General features: G+C 40.3%; 1 protein-coding gene across 1 annotated transcript in view; it reads left to right on the forward strand.

Moving 5' to 3' along the window:
* NKD1 (NKD inhibitor of WNT signaling pathway 1) overlaps positions 1 to 19,003 on the forward strand; it is a 109,729-nt gene that overhangs the window by 54,549 nt on the left and 36,177 nt on the right. The window contains exon 4 of the mRNA XM_050904074.1: positions 15,227 to 15,284. Within this exon, the coding sequence (XP_050760031.1) occupies positions 15,227 to 15,284 (58 nt within the window). The remainder of the gene's footprint in view (positions 1 to 15,226; positions 15,285 to 19,003) is intronic.

Here is a 19,003-nt window from a genome sequence, read left to right on the forward strand (position 1 = left end):
GCAGTTACAGAAATGTGAAACTAGGGTAAAACTGGGATCAAAATCAAGGCTTGCATGTCCTGCCAGGACAGCTTGGGCAGCAGTTTGTGCTATGTTGCTGGTGTGTCATGAGCTTATGAAGCTGTTGATGCAATCTGGGCTGCCTGACAGACTCTTCTGACTGAAGTTAAGAGTTGTGCCTAGCGAGAGAGATCTGTTCTGTTTATGTTAATTTTCTTTCAGTCTTTAAATACAAGCAATTAAAAATTAGCAGCATTTAAAAACATTTGACATTAAAATAGCAATGTTAACTGAGATGCCAGTAATGACTGTGGTGAAATATTTCTCCTAGTTTATATTTAAAAATTTCAGTGAAGGTAGCTTGGGCTAATAAAGTCTCCTTGTCATTTTCCTTTATTTTAATAATTATTTGCACCACTCCTCTTTGTGCGCTTTTCATACTGGAGCATATTAAATGGACCAACAGGCTTGAATCGAAAAATTAAGGAAACAATCTTCATAAAGTCAAGTGAGCAAAGTAAACTGACTGGAAATGCTGAGGTTTCCTTCCTCTAATGTCTTTCAGGTGTTTGCATAAGACTACGTAAAACTTTTCTAGGCAAATATGAATTTTAAGATGCTGCTGTCCCTTTAATAGTTGCATGGGATCAGTCAAGCCTGCTGCTGTGCGTATAATCTGAATTCGGCTGTCATCCCTCCTCCCTCCCCTCCCAAACGTGTCTGGTCCTCATGGAAAATATTAAAGATTGTATAAACATTGTAAAGGATTTCCACTGGCCTTTCTGTTTAAATAAGATGTTATAAATCATAGCAAACGAATACAAAACCTTGCCACAAAGATGGAATTAAGTTGGCTTAAAAAAGAAAGTAAGGCAGAATGGTAACCTGATAAGACTCTTAAAACTCCAGTTTGTGTCACTTGCTAGTTAGAACCACGTGAGGAAGACTTTGTGGACCTGTGATGAAACTGAAGTACCCTAAGTTTCTCTTCTAGCTTTCTCCCACCCGCTATGGGAAGAGAAAGTGGCTGTTGATCCCAGGTGATGCCACTTCTGTCAAAGTGTTTTGTGCTTGTCATGGAGTCATGTTTCCTATGCCACCTGTTTAAGGGGGGGCTGTGCCCTTCCCTGGGGAGTGCACACAGGACTTGCTAGCCCTAGTGATGTGCTCCGAACATGGAAATGGTGCTCTTACGGCTTTTGACAACATCCAATATCCTTGCTTTGGTTGGCTTCTCACAGTGCTGGTTTTGGCCTTTCCCATTGTGTGTGAAGTCTGGCGCCAAGGACAGCTTTTGTCAGATACATGCACTGTATCTGAAATCATACATAACATTGTGCCTGGAGATGGATCCCTGGCATTCGGGGTTGATCTTTGAGTACCTGTGCACTTGTGAAACCTGGACTGAAAGATGCAGTTTGGTTGCCCAAGACCTGTGCACTCATCTTTCTCTGGGCTTGGTCACCACAAGAAACAAACAAGAGAGCTGCTCCAGATAGCAGTGCTTGGTGGGGTCTTCTCTACTGCAAGGACCCACAGGTGGCAAGAAATAAATCCCCGCATATCTTTTGGAGTGCATCCTCCTGGGCCAGGGGAGGGTTTGTGGGTCTTCATTGCACTGGGAGGCACAGGCAGTGGTCTCTGCTAGAGTATACTGCAGAAGAGTAATAGATAACAGTAATACTTGTTAATAGAAATAGTGAAACAAGGGAAAAAAGGCATTGAAAGAGGTCCTACAAATATTAGCTCCCATAGTGCTTCAGAAACCCAGGTGTGGCTTTGTCACTGCAAGGTAAATTCCTTTGTTTCAGGCTAAGGAACTGCATATATATTCTGTGAGACTGGATTATGTTTTTCTATCAGTGTTTCTTGAGAGGAAACAATGTTTGGCAAAATCTTTTTTTTCTTAAAGTTTCTGTTCTCCTTGCAATGTAACAAACATACATGCTCCGACACACACGCACACGCACAAAATCAGAAAAACAAACATTTTCCCTGAAATGGTGAAAACCAGCCATAAAAGCCCGTCCAAGGTCTTTGGATATCTCTGGGCATCATTCTGCCCAGTTCAGGAGACAAAACCATACCAATGGCCCAATGTTCAGAGTTTTCCATGTCCAGAATGTCAGAGTTGCATCAAAATGAGGATCTGCTCCATCATGGCAGACTGAAGTAGTTTGGTTTTTTTTCTCCTATCTGTAGCACGGTTCCTGTGTGTATCAGCAGAAGTCCTGTTTGAGCAAGATACGCACATCTGAAAGATTCCTGTCTAGACCTTTAGTGTTCAGGGAGACACAGGTGAAAATACATTGACGGTATCTTTGACAGTTTAAAAAAAAAAAAAAAAAGGAGTTTGGGAAAAATGTAAAGAGTTTTAATTGCTTTTAATTTGTCTGCTTGAGATTGGAAAGGAATTATGAGTTTCTGAGAGCAATCAATACTGCTGCACCCCTACTGCTGAGACCATTTGAAGGAGATACACTTGAAAGGTTTTGTGCTCTGGTTTGTCTATAGGTTGGGTTTTTTCTTTGACAAATTCCAGCAAAAGTAACTTAGCCTATTTAATGTAAATTTTCAATGTACAGAAACAGCTGAGCCAGTCCAGCAAGGTTACTAAAAAGCTGGATGTATCAGTTCCTCTGTAGTTAATGTTTTGAGTATAGAAAGCAGAAACATGGTATAAAGTGAAGAGTATTGCTATAGGTGCAGATTTCTAAGTCTTTATTCAGGCAAAGCATCACCAGCTTTAGGAGGAACCTCAGATTGTAGTCCTGTTATTTTTTAATGTAAAGCCTCAGTCTTGGTGCTGCTGCCGTTATGCTTCATCTTACGCTGGGGAAACTTCAGCTCTTGCTGCCAATAGCCACTTTAAGTAATAGCTACTAAGTTTTTGTTGTTTTTTTTTTTTTCTTATTTTTTCTTCTGATTATCATTTGCTATTTTTTCATCCTAAAGGACAAATTATTTTGCTGTCACAAAATAGTCCCAATAGGGCTCAGCTGAAACTAAAACCAGGCTATCACCTTTATTTTATATCGTGTATTTCAGGATTAATTTTTTTTTTCCCTCACTCTGTTCTGGTATATGTGAGACAGAAGGAGCACGTAATTAGCCCACACTGGAATATGCTATTTGACAGTTGTAAAAAAACATGGGCAAAACACATAGTGTACTCTGAAGATGGTTCCTGGCCCGAGTGCTGCATCCTGGTAGCTCAGAACCTGCTGTTTGACGGAGACTGGAGTGTTGGTGCAGTGCAGCCACCACAGACGCGTGGCGCAAGTGGTTCTGGTAGGGCTTCACAGCCTTTCTGCACACTAAACAGTCCTCTTAGTCTGGATATGTTGGAGTGTTTTGAGGAAACTTGGAACCCAGATCTTACAGGTGTGCTATTTGGAGAGTTTGGTAAGCTTTTGAATTTATGGAATAGAATTTTAAATCTTCTGATTCTGTGCTTTTAGCAATAAGGACTCTCCTTCTGTGTTGTCCCCTGTCTCTTCTCCGGACTTTTTCCATCTCGGCCCTGCTCTGCCGCTGTGGAAATCTCCCAAGTCCACAGAATGGATTAGAGTTACCTGAGCAGCACTGCTGTCTGTTCTCCTGCTGAAGTTTCCTGCCACCCTGAAATGTGGTGGATGACCTCAGTAATACAGTATTTTACTTACAAAACCACAAGGCTTGAGGACGCCTTCCTTGTTATTCCCTAGAGGAAATGATCCATCCCCAAATGGTGAGGCAGGAGAGATAATAAGGAATCATTTTACGAGGAACCACACTTTATCCTGAACAAATCTAATAGAAGATTTCAATTCTGATTTTCCTAAGCTGTTTACCAGTGTGTTTGGTGGATAATTATTCTGTGAAAGAAGGTGTGCATGGGAGTAGCAGCAGTTGAAGTGGGGAGATTATTGAGCTGCTACAAGGAAAATTTTTTATGCAGATGAAAGTGGATGCGGAGTGTGGTGCTTGGAAATGGGCAGCAGTGAAAAACCAGTAATTCTGCATATTGTGCTACGGTACTATGGTTAGTATTTGAACCATTCAGAAAAAGAGACCATGTGTTATTGCTGCTGCAGAAGTAGGGCTGACTGATTTTGTTTCTCTTCTTCCATCTAAAGCCCTGGAAAAAAACAAGCAGGAGAACACACTTGTTTGTCTAAACCCCTTAAAACTCTTTACATTTTAATTGTTAGATGAGAGATGCCTATGATTGTGTAGTGGGATAGATTCCCTCTGCCCCCCTCCCCAATATTTTCTTTCTCATTGTGACTTGTTTTGTGTGAAATCTGCAGTTCACTGGTAGGAACTTTATACAGGCTTTTATACAATAACTGCAGTGCTGGATTTTTAGGAGTTTGTATGAGAGGGAGAAGGAATTTAACATCGTTGTTATATTTTCGTTTGTTTTGATTTGATATCCGTCCCGACGGAGGGCAGGGCACCACCGAGAGAGGTGCTGCCAGGTGTGGCTTCCTACTGCTTTCTAATTCTGTGATCACAGAATACCCGATTCTGCAGTCCTTGCACAGACAAGTTTCCCACTGATTTCAATGGGAAATTTGCCTGCATCAGGGATAAAAGAGCGGGCCCCAAGTTGTGTACAATGATGCAATCCGATCCTCCTGCTGTGGAAATTGATGTAATCGCATTCTCGCCCTCCCCCCTTTTCTCAACCCTTCTCCCTACCAACCCCTGGTGACTCCTGGGGGGCTTCTCACCAAACGGAAAGGAGGCCGCAGCTGTGTGCTGAAGCAGCAGGGGAGGGGAGGAGACCTGCTAGAAAAATTTATGAAGGTTGCATCCTAGGCTAAGAACACGGATCTGCCTGCCCTGAAAAATGCAATCACCTGCTTTTGCTAAATGAGCAAATGTTTCTTCTCTATAATTGTGACATTTGTGACATGTCCTCCTGCATAGGTTGTAAGGCTGAATTAAAGTGCTCCGTGAATTGAGTAATCTCATCGCTGCCTGCATTCATTCTGTGCAGAGGGACAGGGTTAGCTTTTTTTAGGGCTCTCTGTATTGTTATTGTTGACAGTCTCCGCTTTTCAGCGGTGCTTTTGTGCCCTGGCACAGTGCAGGTTGCTTGGGAATATCAAACCTCGAGAATGCTGCGCTTTGTTGCTGGGTGAGCCGGGCGACCTCTCTGATGCTTCCCTCTGCTTTGCCATTTATATGGGGCTTGGTTTTATTTTTTTCCTTTGGGAATTCTAGGCTCAGCTGAATTTGTTCTGTGTTTTGCGGAAGAAAGAGCTTGTTAAAGAATTCCCTGATGACTTTGAAGTGAACTATTTATTTTCTCTCAAGGCTTATTCAGTGTAGCCATTTGCCCCTTCTCCTCTGTTTTTTCACCCCAGTGTTTCCTGAGCTACAAGCATTCTTGGAATATATTAGTTGTAATGAGTTATGTGGGCATCAAAAGTTTTCTTTGAAACTATATGGCATCAACATCTGTTAGCTCTTAGAGAACAGAGACGCAGACAAAGGGGCTGATGGGGGGAGGGAGGGAAAAGATATTAAATTCTGGAGTATGAAGTCTCCGTCTCAAAGACTCAGAGGGAGGGGAAGGGGAAATCTGCTAAACTCCACGGCTTTGATGTGGTCCTCGGGCCCTGTGATTCCTTTTATGGGAATGTGCGTGGCAGCCGGTCCCGCACGGCCGCCTGCCTGCCTGCCTGCCTGCCCGCCCAAGCGCTCCCTCCCAGCAGCCTGCCCAGCCTGCAGCATAAATCCTGCCACAGCCCTTGTTGCTACAGTAACATTTTCAAGGAAAATGCCGTGTCCTCAGTTTTCAGCTATTGAGATGGCGAATCGAAATGCCTAATAATAGAGGTAACTCTTAAGTAAAAAATAAAGTAAAATACATGCTTAGAAGTGAACTTTTTATTTGCTTGTAATCCTCCTGACCCTGTGGATCGACATGCAACTGTTCATCTAAATCAGGTTTTTAAATGGTGTGTGTCTGTGGTTTTTTTATTGCCTGTAATGAAAAAACGTGTCTGTTTCTATGTACGCAGCATCAATCAGCATTCAGGCATGATCACTGATGCTGTACTACTTACAGGAATGTGTGGGGACGGGTTCTGCTTTTTCTTTTATCTTTTTCTGCAGAGCCTCACCGTGTTTGTCCTACGTGCCAGGGAGCAGAGGAGAAGAGTAAAAGAAACCTCTGTGTCTGTCTTTTCCTCTTGTTGGCTCCATTTTTAGCCATAATGCTGGTGGCATTGTGCTTCGCTGTGACTTCCTGGCCCATTAAAACCCTGACCAGTTATAAAATGATTAGTTGACATACCTGGGCTTTGGGGACAAAGAGGTGGTTTAAAAAGGAATGTGAACCATCTGTTTTGCCAGCACCTCCTGTTGACAGATTTATGGATCAACATTAGCATACGTGTCCAGGGTCACACACCTGTGCTTCCTAACAAGGTAATATTATTTAGCAGGGTATGTTTTCGTCCTGAGGATTCAGAGCTCTTTGCAAAGGTGGCATCAAGAATTCCGTTTTACAGTTGAAAAATGAAGGCACAGAGAGATTTAAGTGACTTACCCTACACCACACAGTGAGTCTGTGGTGGAGCAGTTATTGAATCCAGGTTTCCTCCAGCTGCATAAATATACGTCATCCATTAGCAGGAAAAGACTTAGAGCTATAAACATAATAGAGGAGCATTGATTATCATTCTAGGGGAGCTTTAAGCCCTTGTGCTGTATGAAAACCTGAGCCATGTAGGAAGACTATTATCATGGTTATTATCACAAGAAAGGTTCAGAATGCAGCATGTTAAAGCTGTAATGATCACTGAAGTCGGTGGAAAGAGTACCCTTGATTTCAGCGGTCACATCTTAAATGAGAAGGTTATTCTGTAGTCAAGCTCTGTAGCCATTTTCTGCATGCTTGTTTCCCAGCATATGCCTGGGTAAAATCACCTCAGTGCACTTCAGTCTGTTTGTTAAAGAGTTTCTTGGTAGCCAAACCGATCGTGAAAGGAAGTTGAACAGAAAATCAGATTTATTATGTAGCTACACCCATCTGTCTGCTGTGGTGAAGAAGACCAAAATAAGCAATTTGGAGGAGTTATTGAGCTTCTCCAGGCTGGAAGGTAGATGAAGATTTGTCCTCTTGCATTCATGTGCTTGGACTTGTTCATGAGTATAATCTATGTTGAAGATAAGATCTTGGGGGACGTGGGACAATTGATTTTGCAATCAGCAAAGAGATTAGAGGACAGCTAGAAGAACAAAGTAAGGTAAATAGCTGAATCTGTAGAGTGAGTAAATTTATCCTTCTGAAGTAGCTTCAAAGTGAATTTAAATACAGCAAAAAGCAGTCATTTCTTGTTTCGGTCCTATTTAATCTCAAAGACTGATGATCTTTTTTAGTTGGAAATGGTTGGACCCTTCAGCTGGAAAGTAACTGCTGAATCCATATGTCTATTCATAGAGTTGCTTTCAATTATATCATCTCTTCTCTGGCAGAGGTCCTTGTAAAACTGTGTCTCACCCTATCACCTTAAAAAGTGGAAGCCATAATAGTTCCAGAATTCCAATAATAGTGTTAATGGAAGATGTCACTTGGCAACACCTCGCAAGAGTTTCTAAAGATCCATGAAATCCAGGGTGAAAACATTGTACAAACAGTAATGTTCTGTCTTGAAAATGGAATGATCTAAATAAAACTGTCCCCTAAATGGATCTTCTGGTTATCTACAGGTCTTAAAGTACACTGGATAATTTTATCTGTTAATGCTTTTTTTGCTAGCTACAGGTAATATTAAGCAAGTCCATAGTATTTTAAGCTATTATTGCTGGGGGTTTTTTCCTTCTGTAGATTTTTTTTTTTTTTTTTTTTTATATAGGATATAAGTAGATATATATATATTTACAAGCATGCTTATCTTCCACAGCACATAGGAATCTTATGATTCAAGTTAAATGAGCAGGTTGGTAGCTTTTGTTGAGTGCACGTTGCAGTGACTGACCACTAAAAGAGGATGCTCATTTACCCACTGCAGCAGAGATGAAAAAGCTACCTGCAAAGAGCATGTTTCAGTATTGCCACTACCTGATTTTCATAGGCTGGAGAAAAGAAATATATCAGAAGAATGAAGAAAGGATTTGTGTTTTGTCCTGTTGGAAAGCCTGGTCCAGGTATTGGATTGGGACAAAAGAGATTCAACTGCATGTGGCAAGCAACCTGGAGCAAAAAGTATCACGTTTCCTTTCTTACTTATTCAGATGTCCATCTTGAAGGCTTTTGTGTAAGTGTCTGTCTGCTTTGCACTTTCACTTCCTCAACAGGCTGATATTCGTGTTCCTATGGATGGGATATCCTTAAAAGCGTATTATACAACTGCTCCTTGTACCCATTTGAGGGTCTGTAACAGGGATATAAAGATATTGGGGATATTTTTTGCCTCATAAGCCTCTAATAGTCCACAATCCTTTGGGACTGGAGATTAAGGGTTTGGTGGTTTGTTTTGGTTTTTTTTTTTTATTATTATTATTCTGTCTTTATCTTCACAGTATTTTACCAGCAGCTGGAATTGCTCTACAGTCACCTTCTGTGAGATGAGACTGCAGGGGCTCCAATTCTGTCAAACTGGTGGATATAGACGGAGTGATTTCAAACACTATTACCATATTATTATGCTGGGAGTTACTGCTCCTAGAGCAGAGGCAGCTGAACTGAATGCATTTGTGCACTTCACCATCATAGTTTTTGAGCTGGTATGTTAGTCTGAACTTCGTGCTAAGGTACCAAAGGATAAATTTCAGTATCTGAAGGAGGAAGAAAACCCCATCTGTAATGGATCACAGAGCACCAGGTTCTTATTTAAGAGAAAGAAAACGTTATGGAAGTTGAGCTTGCTGCTTCTGCTTAACAAACTGCATTATTGCAGTTGCAATGTATATTTTAATGTTGGTCTAAAAGTCACCTTGACTTCTTCTCTGAGTGTGAGCTGCTTTACACATTCTTTACAGAAAGTTGAATCCTGGTGAGTTATCTTTATTATTAAATTATCCAGCACGGCAAACTCAAAACGAAAAAGTAAAACCTCATGGTTGCAGAAGGAGAGGTAAAATATGCTGTAGGAGAAACAATATTAGGCTTAAACCAAGGCATAAATGTGTATTGCTCTATAGTGTTTTTCTAGATGGTATATGCTTTAATTCTTAATTGTATTTGCCTGACTTCAGTTTTCATTATAGTGAGGCTTGGAATATATACTTTATCTGTGTAAGGCCCTAGGTATATACATTACTTACGAACGGGGAAGGAAAGGAAACTCTTGTCCTAAATAGGACACTGTAACAAAGAGGTGTATGGTTTATTTGAAGAGGCTTACGAGGGGGGTTCTTCAAGCATTTTTGAAAGAGAATATTAATATGAAGGCTTCAATTCCAAATGCGGAGAGAGCCAAATGCATGCCCAAAATGCATTCTTATCTTCTGCCTGTAAGTAGTGATCACACAAAATTGTGTGCACAAACATCCACTTTTACGTATATTTGACTACATGGGTTTGTATGCATGGAAGCTGCTAACGTAGCAAAATGTCATCTCCAAGTATGTCTGACTACAAGCTATTTAATTTTTTATTTATTTATTTTATTTTTGAGTTTTAAGCCTGGCTGTAAAACTGTACTTGTAAAGAATGATGATCACCTCAGATAGATAACTGAGTATCTACTTTCACCTGCATTATCCTAAGATAAATGATACCGTTTTTTGAGGTGTGAATAGGTTTCCTAGTAGGGAAGACTAGGCTTGAGCTGATCACAGTTACACAAGGCTATGTTTCTGGTCCATGGGAAATTTCATATACCCAAAAGGGAACTAGGTTCCTCCCATCAATTGTTTTTTGAAAAAGTCTTTTACCTCTTTCTCTTCAAGTCTGGACAAGATTAAAAATAAAGTAAAACAATGATAATGACTGCTTTGGGGTTTGGATGGGTTTCCTGAAGCATCTTCAAGAGGCTAGGTTTTCAAAATCTGCTAAGGACTTGCTATATGAAAATCAGACTTATTTTGGAAACTTGTTTCCTTCAAGTGAGACTGAAGCATTCAGAATAGCCACTTAGCAGTTGACAGAGCCCTCAGTCGTTTGGGTGAAATGCCAAAGGGCATCCTCATTCTCTTGAACCTCTGTTTCTTGGGATTGTTTTTTGTCTACATCAAGAATGGAAGTTTGTGCATAGGTGACATGGCATTCTTGTTGACAGCTACTTTAAAACCATTATAAAATCTACTCCACAAGATATTAGAGTTACCACTTATCTTGTCCCTTGCAGTCCTGTTGTGAAACACGTTTCTTCAACTTTGCTCTTTCCAAAAGTACTGGAACTTTATATGTAAAGAATATGAGAATAAAGAGAGAAAAAAATACATGTTTCAGTCAGATGGTTAAAAAATAGGGAGGAAAGTTTTCTTGGTTGACAGTTTTACATTTTGCATGTGTTTTACTTGGGGAAAGTGGTGGATATGATACCTTGATAAGAACTTCACTAAAACAGGAAATGTGTGCATATTTTCTGCCAAAAATGTGGAAAATTGAGTCTCTTAAGGCTAAATCAAAGGATTTTAATGAGATGTTTGAAGGAGGAGAAGTAAAGCAACTTGTTTCTACTTGAGAAGAGCAACATCTTTTAGAAAATATTAATTAACACAATATTGACTGTCATGTAATACAGGGAGTAGGGGGGTCCAAACTTTAAAAATGTGCTTGTTATCATGATAACCCACCTAAATCAAAGGTTATCCTTTGATATATCTAATACATCTATGGATGTAGCTGTCTCTACTTGCACTAAAAGCAAAACTGTGTTTAGCACCATGTTAGTCCAAATGTAGGTTGCTAAAATACACACTCTGTTTGCATTCTGTAGCTTTGGCTCTTATGTCTGGGTGTCATGGAGAGCGGCATGAAAAGGCAGAGCCAGGACAGGTAGAAAGTGTCATACTGATGACCAAGATTAAAGGAATCGGTGAGCATAGGGGCTAGGATGTAGGGCTAGGAGATGCAAACGCAAATACAACTGTGTAGAGCCTGGAAGGCGAAGACAAGGAGCTTAACCTCAATGCAGAAGCAGAAAGGGAGCCAGCAAAGGCATTGGAGGAATAAAGTGGTGTAGGCAGAACGATGGGTGAGGACTTGGATGGCACCATTTTCAGATAGCTGGTGAAAAGGAAGTCAATAGCTGGAAGCCCCAGAGTGAGTGCCTGGCCATTAGTCTCCAGAGAGAGAGAGAACTGCACAGGGTGATTAGGGCTGATGTTGGGGTTAAAAAAATAAAATTCCCAGCGAGTTAGAATTCATTGGAGTCTGATTGCATGGCAAAGGTGGGAAGCGAGTGACGATTGCCTGACTTGTAGTCAGCTGAATAGAAGCCCTGGGGTGTGGGAGCTTTTAAAGATTGTTTTTCTTCCTCGTGTATGTATATACTCAGCAGCATTTCTGAGGGAGTTGCACTAATTAACTCTTCTCTCCACCCCCAGCCTCTTAAATCTGAGCTGAGTACAGCGGCACCTATCAGGATGGGATATATGGGACACAAGGTCCTTTCTACCCAGACCAGGCAGCCAGCTGTTCAGAGTTTTGAAGCAGATGTTTTGAGCCTGAACCTTAGTCATTCTGTGTGATTTGTGTTGGTAGCTAATGGAGGCCAGCTTATTTATCTGGGAAACTCCCGGTGAGGTAGAGACACTTATTCTAGATGGGTTCCTGTTTAGTAACCTATAGAAATGGCAAGCTGGAATAATCCTTCCACATAAATGTTTCTTTTCTTTATTCTTTCAAGTGCTCGCTGATCTCATTTATATAGTATTTCACAGGGTACATCTGGTTTTGGTTGTTTCATGACTCAGTGTTCCAGTTTGAAAATGCAGTGTTGTGATTTAAAACATCGTGTCAGGACAGTGATATACAACTACCTATGACCTAAATGTTGTTGCTTTGCTCTCTCGGGCCCTGCTCCTGCTGCGGGCCGGGCTCCTGCAGCTGCGCGGGGAGGCCCATGCTGCAGAGCCTGGCCAAACGGCGGAGCCACTGCTGGTTTTTTGATCCCCTCGAGCCTGTGTTTCCTTTGTGCTTGAACACGCTTCTTCCCGGTGTCAAATATTCCTACCTGGCTATAGCATTTGCTTCCCACTAGAATTTCTTGAGCTGCAAGTTATGTTTTACACATTTATCCTTTTCTTTCGCTCTGGCCCATTTTCTGAATTTGGGTCACTGGGGGTAGATGCATTATCTTATTCATGTTAAGACAATTTGTACAGGTTACTGGGAGAATACTCCATTATACAGTATGAGCTGCTGTCAGAATTGTTTTCTCTGATGCTTGCTCAGCTTTTGTACTTTTCTCTTGAGTGTGAGTTTATATATACTGTCCAGAATCATCTTCTCAAGCAGGTGCATTTTGGTATTTATCCAGGTTGTGAAATCTGTCTCAGTGGTGCTAAACATATTCAGGTAACTCTCTTACAGTTTTTTTGACAGAAGAGTTAATGATAATAAGATGAATGATATAGTTTCTTTTTTTTCCCCTTCATTTTTTTCCTGTAAAATCTTAGTTGCCCACACCTTTCGCAGATACACATTTGTCTATCAAAGACAATACATGTCATAATCTTAAACACACAGAGGAATGCATCTGAATGGGAGCTGAGGAATTCTGCTTAAATGTGTCACTAAAATGTTCAAATGATACTCTCATCGGTTTCAGGATGGATTGTCAATTTATGTGCTATTTAACAGTTATATTATGGTTCAACATCATAAAAACTTCTAGAATTTGGTAATTTATAATAATTTGGTTTAAGGCAGAAACACTGGAAATTTGCTTGCATTAAGTTACTACTTTTAACTTAAATAACCAGGAGCTAAAGAAGGAGTGAAACTAGACTAGAATATAAAACATATTTACTTAAGAACCGTGTCATGATTAAAAGTGAGAAAATAAAGAAGCTAGCTTAATGAATATTAATGCTTCACTCTGCTGTTTTACACTTCTGTCTTCCACTCTTTTCCATTGAGTTACTTGATGGTGCATTCTACATCAACGAATGTATGCTCATTTTTAAGTGATGTCTTTTGAAAAATCATAAAAATTAATGACTTGTGGGTTTCGTACAGGATGAGGTTAATGACATCATTTTAACAGGCAACATTTGATACCCAGATGCACTGCTTGCTTTGCTAAAATTTTAAGAGATGAAGGCTACCAGCTAGATAGTATTCTCCTCAGAGGTACATCACAAGTAAGATTATACCTACTCATTGCATATTTGCTGATCGGGTTAACGGAATTTTTTTTTTTTTCCCCCCCCAAGAAGGCAGGAGGGAGCAGGAATTCTGAGTTTAGTAAAAAAACCCAAACAAACAAAACAGTTATTAAATATTTAGCATTGTGGGAGAGAGCAGAGGTGCCATATATGCCTACATAGTCACTTCTGTATATCTCATTATTTACGAGAGCAGTCAGAGGTGTGCTCTCAGAGCTTCATGGAAAATGATGACGTGGGGGAAGTTGATCAAACAAAAGTATACTAACTTTTACAGGGCCCTGGAAGGACCATCTCCTTGCAGAAATATGATGTTATGCCAACATTTAATGGCTTCTTTTAGTTCACCGTCCATTTCTTCCATAATTTTTAAGGTAATGATTGATATTAATCAGCACGTGCTCAAAAAAAGAGACCTTTTTTATTGGAACAAAAACTCAAGGAAACAAAATAGTTTTTGTGATTTGCTTCTTGGAAAGCTAAATACAGAATGACAGCTTTTATGGCAATGTTGTGCCATGCAGAATCCTAGCATTCTGGGCCAGGTTGCCAGCATTTCTCAGAGCCATTTGGCCCATGAGTTCTAACTTTATTTGAGGGTATCTGCTCATGAACAGAACAATATTTTCAGGGTCTCTGGGCTAGCTATCCAGTAGTGTTTGTGAAATTTGATTTTTAAAATGCTGTTGCAGAAATTGATACTGAAGAATTCCTAAGATATGCTTTTGTGGCTTAGTTACTTTCTGATAACTAATCTCAAAGAATAACATTTGGGCATGTGGAAGGCAGAAAAGAACCTCTGTTAGCTTTTTCACGAAAAAGAGGTGAACTGCTTTTATCGTGATAAAATTGCTTAACAATAAAGCTAATGAATACAACCAGACATTAATTTTCACAGGTTATTCCCTTATTCTTATCTTGTGCGAAAAGCTCCATGCTGTCCACTTCCAGTTCACAGGCTGATGCTGGAAATGCTGGCTCTGTGTTCCTGGTATGTTTTTGCAGGTGAAGTTAAAATGGCCATCCGTGCAGCATGCCAGCTTTTTAGGACCATGTCGTTCTTTATCACCATAACTATTTATCAGTGGCAGAGAGTGTTTGTGGAGAATCTAGGGAGCCAGACTGTAATGTAAGGTCAGTGACATTATGGTGATGCTAGAGCCTTTGGACTGAATGGGAGAAGGCAAAACATGAGGATAGCTGTCATTGCTTGTGGTTCAGCTGGGGTGGGGGGATGGAGCTGGAAGGGTCTGCTAATAAGAGAGTAAGAATGCTCTTCAGGGTCTTTGTAAGTGGGATTAGCTCCAAATCCCACTGATGCCCTTTATTACTACTTCAGCACCATTAGAGAAATGTTTTTGGGGTCTAAGATAAGATCATCTGCATATCTATGGCATCTGCTTCTGTATTGCTTTAGACATACTGGGGCTGACAAAATTTCATTAATTTCAGGACTGAAGGATCAGGCCGCTCTTCAGAGTCTGGTATCTGCTTTTCTTGGGTGACCTCTGGCATATGAAAGTTTTCTGTTTGTTGGTGGAACCAAGTGATAACATTCCTCTGTGGGTAGCGAAGGGCTTATTTCTCCTTTATCGTTTCCATTTGGAGTTTTTTTATCTTGCTTGATTGACAGAATATTGAAATGCTAAATATTAATCTACTTTGTAAAAGGATTTGAATATGAACACTTCTTTTTTCTTTCCCCTGTACAATCTATTAATCTCCATTAAATTTTTGTCCTAAAGTATGTCCAGAGCATTGTAAAATAGCACCAAACGCATTGACTACCACTAATGAAGTGATTGACTTCTTTCCTGGAAGACAACTTCTGTGCTCTCATTAGTGTTTTAAATTAATCCTGGTGATAATAAATACATATTCTTAACACCTCAACACTTTGTATATAGTATATCTGTCATTAATTTTTTCTTTTTTTTTAAAACAGGATTTATCTGGGGAAGGCTACAGAGACACTATTGGTGATGAACACTTTCATCTAGAAGGTATTTAAAGAACAAAACTTCTTAGTTAATATTAAGGGATATTGGAGTAAGTCAGTGTGAGAATGCATATATATGAGAGTGCAGTTCTTGATATACTGATGTGTCGTTTGCCTGGCAAAACTGTTAAGATGGGAATAGGGTATTATTTCTGTACTTCCTACCACTGTCCTCCTAGTATCGAAAAAAGTCCCCCAGTTGTATCATAGGGACCAAGTGTTTTAATTGAAGGTGTCTCAGTTTTTTTCCAGGTACTTCTCATGGTATTGGTAGCAGTAGTGAATATCACTGTCCCCAGCAGAGGTGGTAAATGCAATCGCTGAAAATGTTAGCATTGGGTTTTGTGATACGCTGCACACCCTTCTGTGTTACACAAACCAGACTTAGAAACTCCTGCATTAATTTCTAATAAAGACCAGAGACTCTTACTCAATACATTTCTCTTGAATATGAATGGAATCATTATTGCCTCAGATAACTTCTTCTTTCCAAGGCTCATCTCATCTCTTTGTGATCAGGCCTCTCCTTGCAGTGGAGATGGAATCATTGTTGTGGTGGGAAGGGCCTTTGGGGACCTTCACTGTGGACATGGTATTCTGCGTGCCAGAGAACACATCTGAGGTACCTTGAACTTCAGTTGGGCAGGTGGGGGTTGATGAACGGAAGAGATTAATTTGAGGATGCTGTTGCTCATTCTTTTAAAAAAACAAGGAAATGAGAGTTTAGAAACTCTCTGGGAAACTCTCTAGTACAACAAGTGGTTACATGGGCTGTGTGCTAGATTTATATTATAGGCTAGTGGAAACAATATGCCCAACTTATTTAGAGCAATGAACCGTGTCAAGCTTAACTTGGAAATTTCTGTCCTTTTATAATCCAATCATTTGTTTCTAGTGGTAGAGACTTCTGTCTAAACAGAACTTGAAAAATTCTCTACGTTAAGAATGTCTGTCTTCCAGTTCCATACCTGTGAAATGTGTTAATATACTGTGTTTCTTGGATCCCATGTTTCTATCATGTCTGTAGTTTACAAAGAATGTTCCCTCATATGTGCCTGTAACATAGGAGCTCAATTTCAGCTGGTGCTTGTAGGCTACTGTTAAACACAAAAGCAAGATATACTTGCCATGATGGAGTCGGTGTTTGTTAGAAGTGTTTCAGTATTTAACTTCACCACAGTTTTCCTTTCTGCTCATAGTGGGACATGACTCTAAGGGTGGGTTTTTAAGTTTCAGAATTATAGGAGAGTCTAGTTTACACAGGATATTAAATGTCAGTGAGGTGAATAATCTCATTTTTCTGTGTCTCATTCTACCTTTCCTTGCCTCTAATTATTTCTTACTTTTGTTGTGTAGAATTGTCTTGCATAGCAAACATAATATCCAATATATAATAGTTCCAAACTAGTCAGCAGCAGGATTGTTTTTATTAAAGTGGAAAACCTTTTAGGCTACTGTAATTTCAGTCTTTCAGCAGTTTTACGTTATTACTTCCGATGTGTCTTATTTCTTATGAAGTAGCTGAGTAGTGAAGACAAGATTTAGATACCAGCAAGTGGTCCTTTCTTTGTGCTCTGCCACTGGGGAAGAGCTGTTCTGTGGCATCTTTCCAGCTGGGAGGCAGGTAACTGTTCCCACCTAGTGCTCAGGCAAACACGTGCAGATTGCCAAGGCTTGGTCCTCATCCCTTCTGCTCTCAGATCTCCAGGCTATGCTTTCCATGCTGGGGACAGTGTTAGCCACTGGCCTCTTGAATGGGATATTGAAAATCTTCTTATAATTAACAGATGATACAAGAAGCATTGTGTTAAAGCAGGATGCTTTCACCCTTTTTGTATAACTTCATACTTTTTACTGGTGTAGCATTTTTGGATGATTGTGATAGTACTAGTATAAAATTGTGATATTAGCATAAAGTGAAGCTGAAACATGATTTGAGACCTTTATTAGGTCACAGCTTGAATTCTGTGTGGCTTAGGTATAAGATGACCACTGTCGTAGCTCTTTTCTGCATAGAAATGTTTTGTGTGAAAATGTAATTAATATTCTAGAAAGTTGTCCTGATTTCGGCTGGGACAGAGTTAATTTTCTTCTTAGTAGCTGGTACAGTGCTGTGTTTTGGATTTAGTGTGAGAATAATGTTGGTAACATGCTGATGTTTTAGTTGTTGCTAAGTAGCGCTTATCCGAAGTTAAGGACTTTTCAGTTTCCCATGCTCTGCCAGCAAGCAGGTGTAAAAGGTGTCAGAAGTGGGATTCGAACCCACGCCTCCAAGGGAGGGGGTCTCCAAGGGAGACTGAGCCCGCTGGATCGCTTGAACCCAGGAGTTCTAGGCTGCAGTGTGCTATGCCAAGTGGGCGTCCGCGCTAAGGCCGGCATCAATATGGTGAGTGTTCCCGCCTGTCACATGGGAGACCGGGGTTAGATTCCCTGATGGGTTTTTTTTCCATTGCTCTGCCAGCAAGCAGGTGCACAAGAAGCTGGGAGGGAGCACAGCCAGGGCAGCTGACCCCAACTAGCCAAAGGGATATTCCATCCCATAGAACGTCATGCCCAGTATACAAGCTGGGGGGAGTTGGCCAGGAGGGGCAGATCGCTGCTGGGGCATCGGTCAGCGGGTGGTGAGCAATTGCATCGTGTATCACTTGTCTTTTCTTGGGTTTTATTTCTGTCTTTTTTTTTTACTGTATTCCTTTTCATTACTATTATTATTATTATATTTCATTATTATTATTGTTAGTATTATATTTTACTTTAGTTATTAAACCATTCTTATCTCAACCCATGAGTTTTACCTTGTTTCCCGATTCTCCTCCCCATCCCACTGGGAGCAGCAGAGGGGAGTGAGGGAGCATCTGCATGGTGCTTAGCTGCTGGCTGGGGTTAAACTGTGGCAAAAGTACATTAATCTTTTCATCTAAAACAGTTGTTCTGCATTTATTTTGCTACCTCACAGTCTTTACATATGTGCTGATGTAACACATATATGTTGCATGATTATACGTTCATGTGTCATAAGATATCATCAACATCAGTGATAACTAGTTTCAGAGATAGGGAGCTGTAACAGAGTGAAACATGGTTGGTTGGGCTAAGCTCACAAAGGACATGAATGGCAAAACAAAGACCTGAACCTAGCTCTACGAAGTACCAGGCAAGTGTGTAATCAATGAACTATATTCTGTCTTCACAAATACATGGTGGGGATGGAAAAAAATGAAAAAGAAACATTTCTCAGATTTGCAAAAAAGCACAGCAGGTGCCACAGTTCTTCTGGGTTAGGGGAAAGTTATAGCCTTCACACTCAGAGACTTTATTGGAGAATAAATCTGAGTTCTTTAGAAGACTCTCACTGAAAAGACAAAGTGGCAATAAGAGAAATAATTGAATTCCTTATTTTGTTTTACATAGCCAAGTTCATTACCTTTTTTTTTTTCTCCCTCTTTTTTTTCCCCCTCTTAGCCGTCTGAGCAGTACAGATAAAAAGAACTCTCTTTGCTGGATTTAACTTCTGTGTTGTTATGTAAAGCTTGATCAAATCCTTTCGTCTTAACAGACTTAACTGGCCAACAGCAAAAGGCTCGGGATTCTGGGATTAAGATTGTATTTGGTAAGAGGACTGGTGCATTAGTGCTTTCTTTTGAACTATAGAAAGAACAAAGTAAACATCAAAAGCATTAAGCCATGAGAGCGGATTGTTGACTCAATGTTGCTGCATGACAA

The sequence above is a fragment of the Gymnogyps californianus genome, chromosome 12 (assembly GCF_018139145.2).
Source record: "Gymnogyps californianus isolate 813 chromosome 12, ASM1813914v2, whole genome shotgun sequence".
Taxonomy (NCBI): domain Eukaryota; kingdom Metazoa; phylum Chordata; class Aves; order Accipitriformes; family Cathartidae; genus Gymnogyps; species Gymnogyps californianus.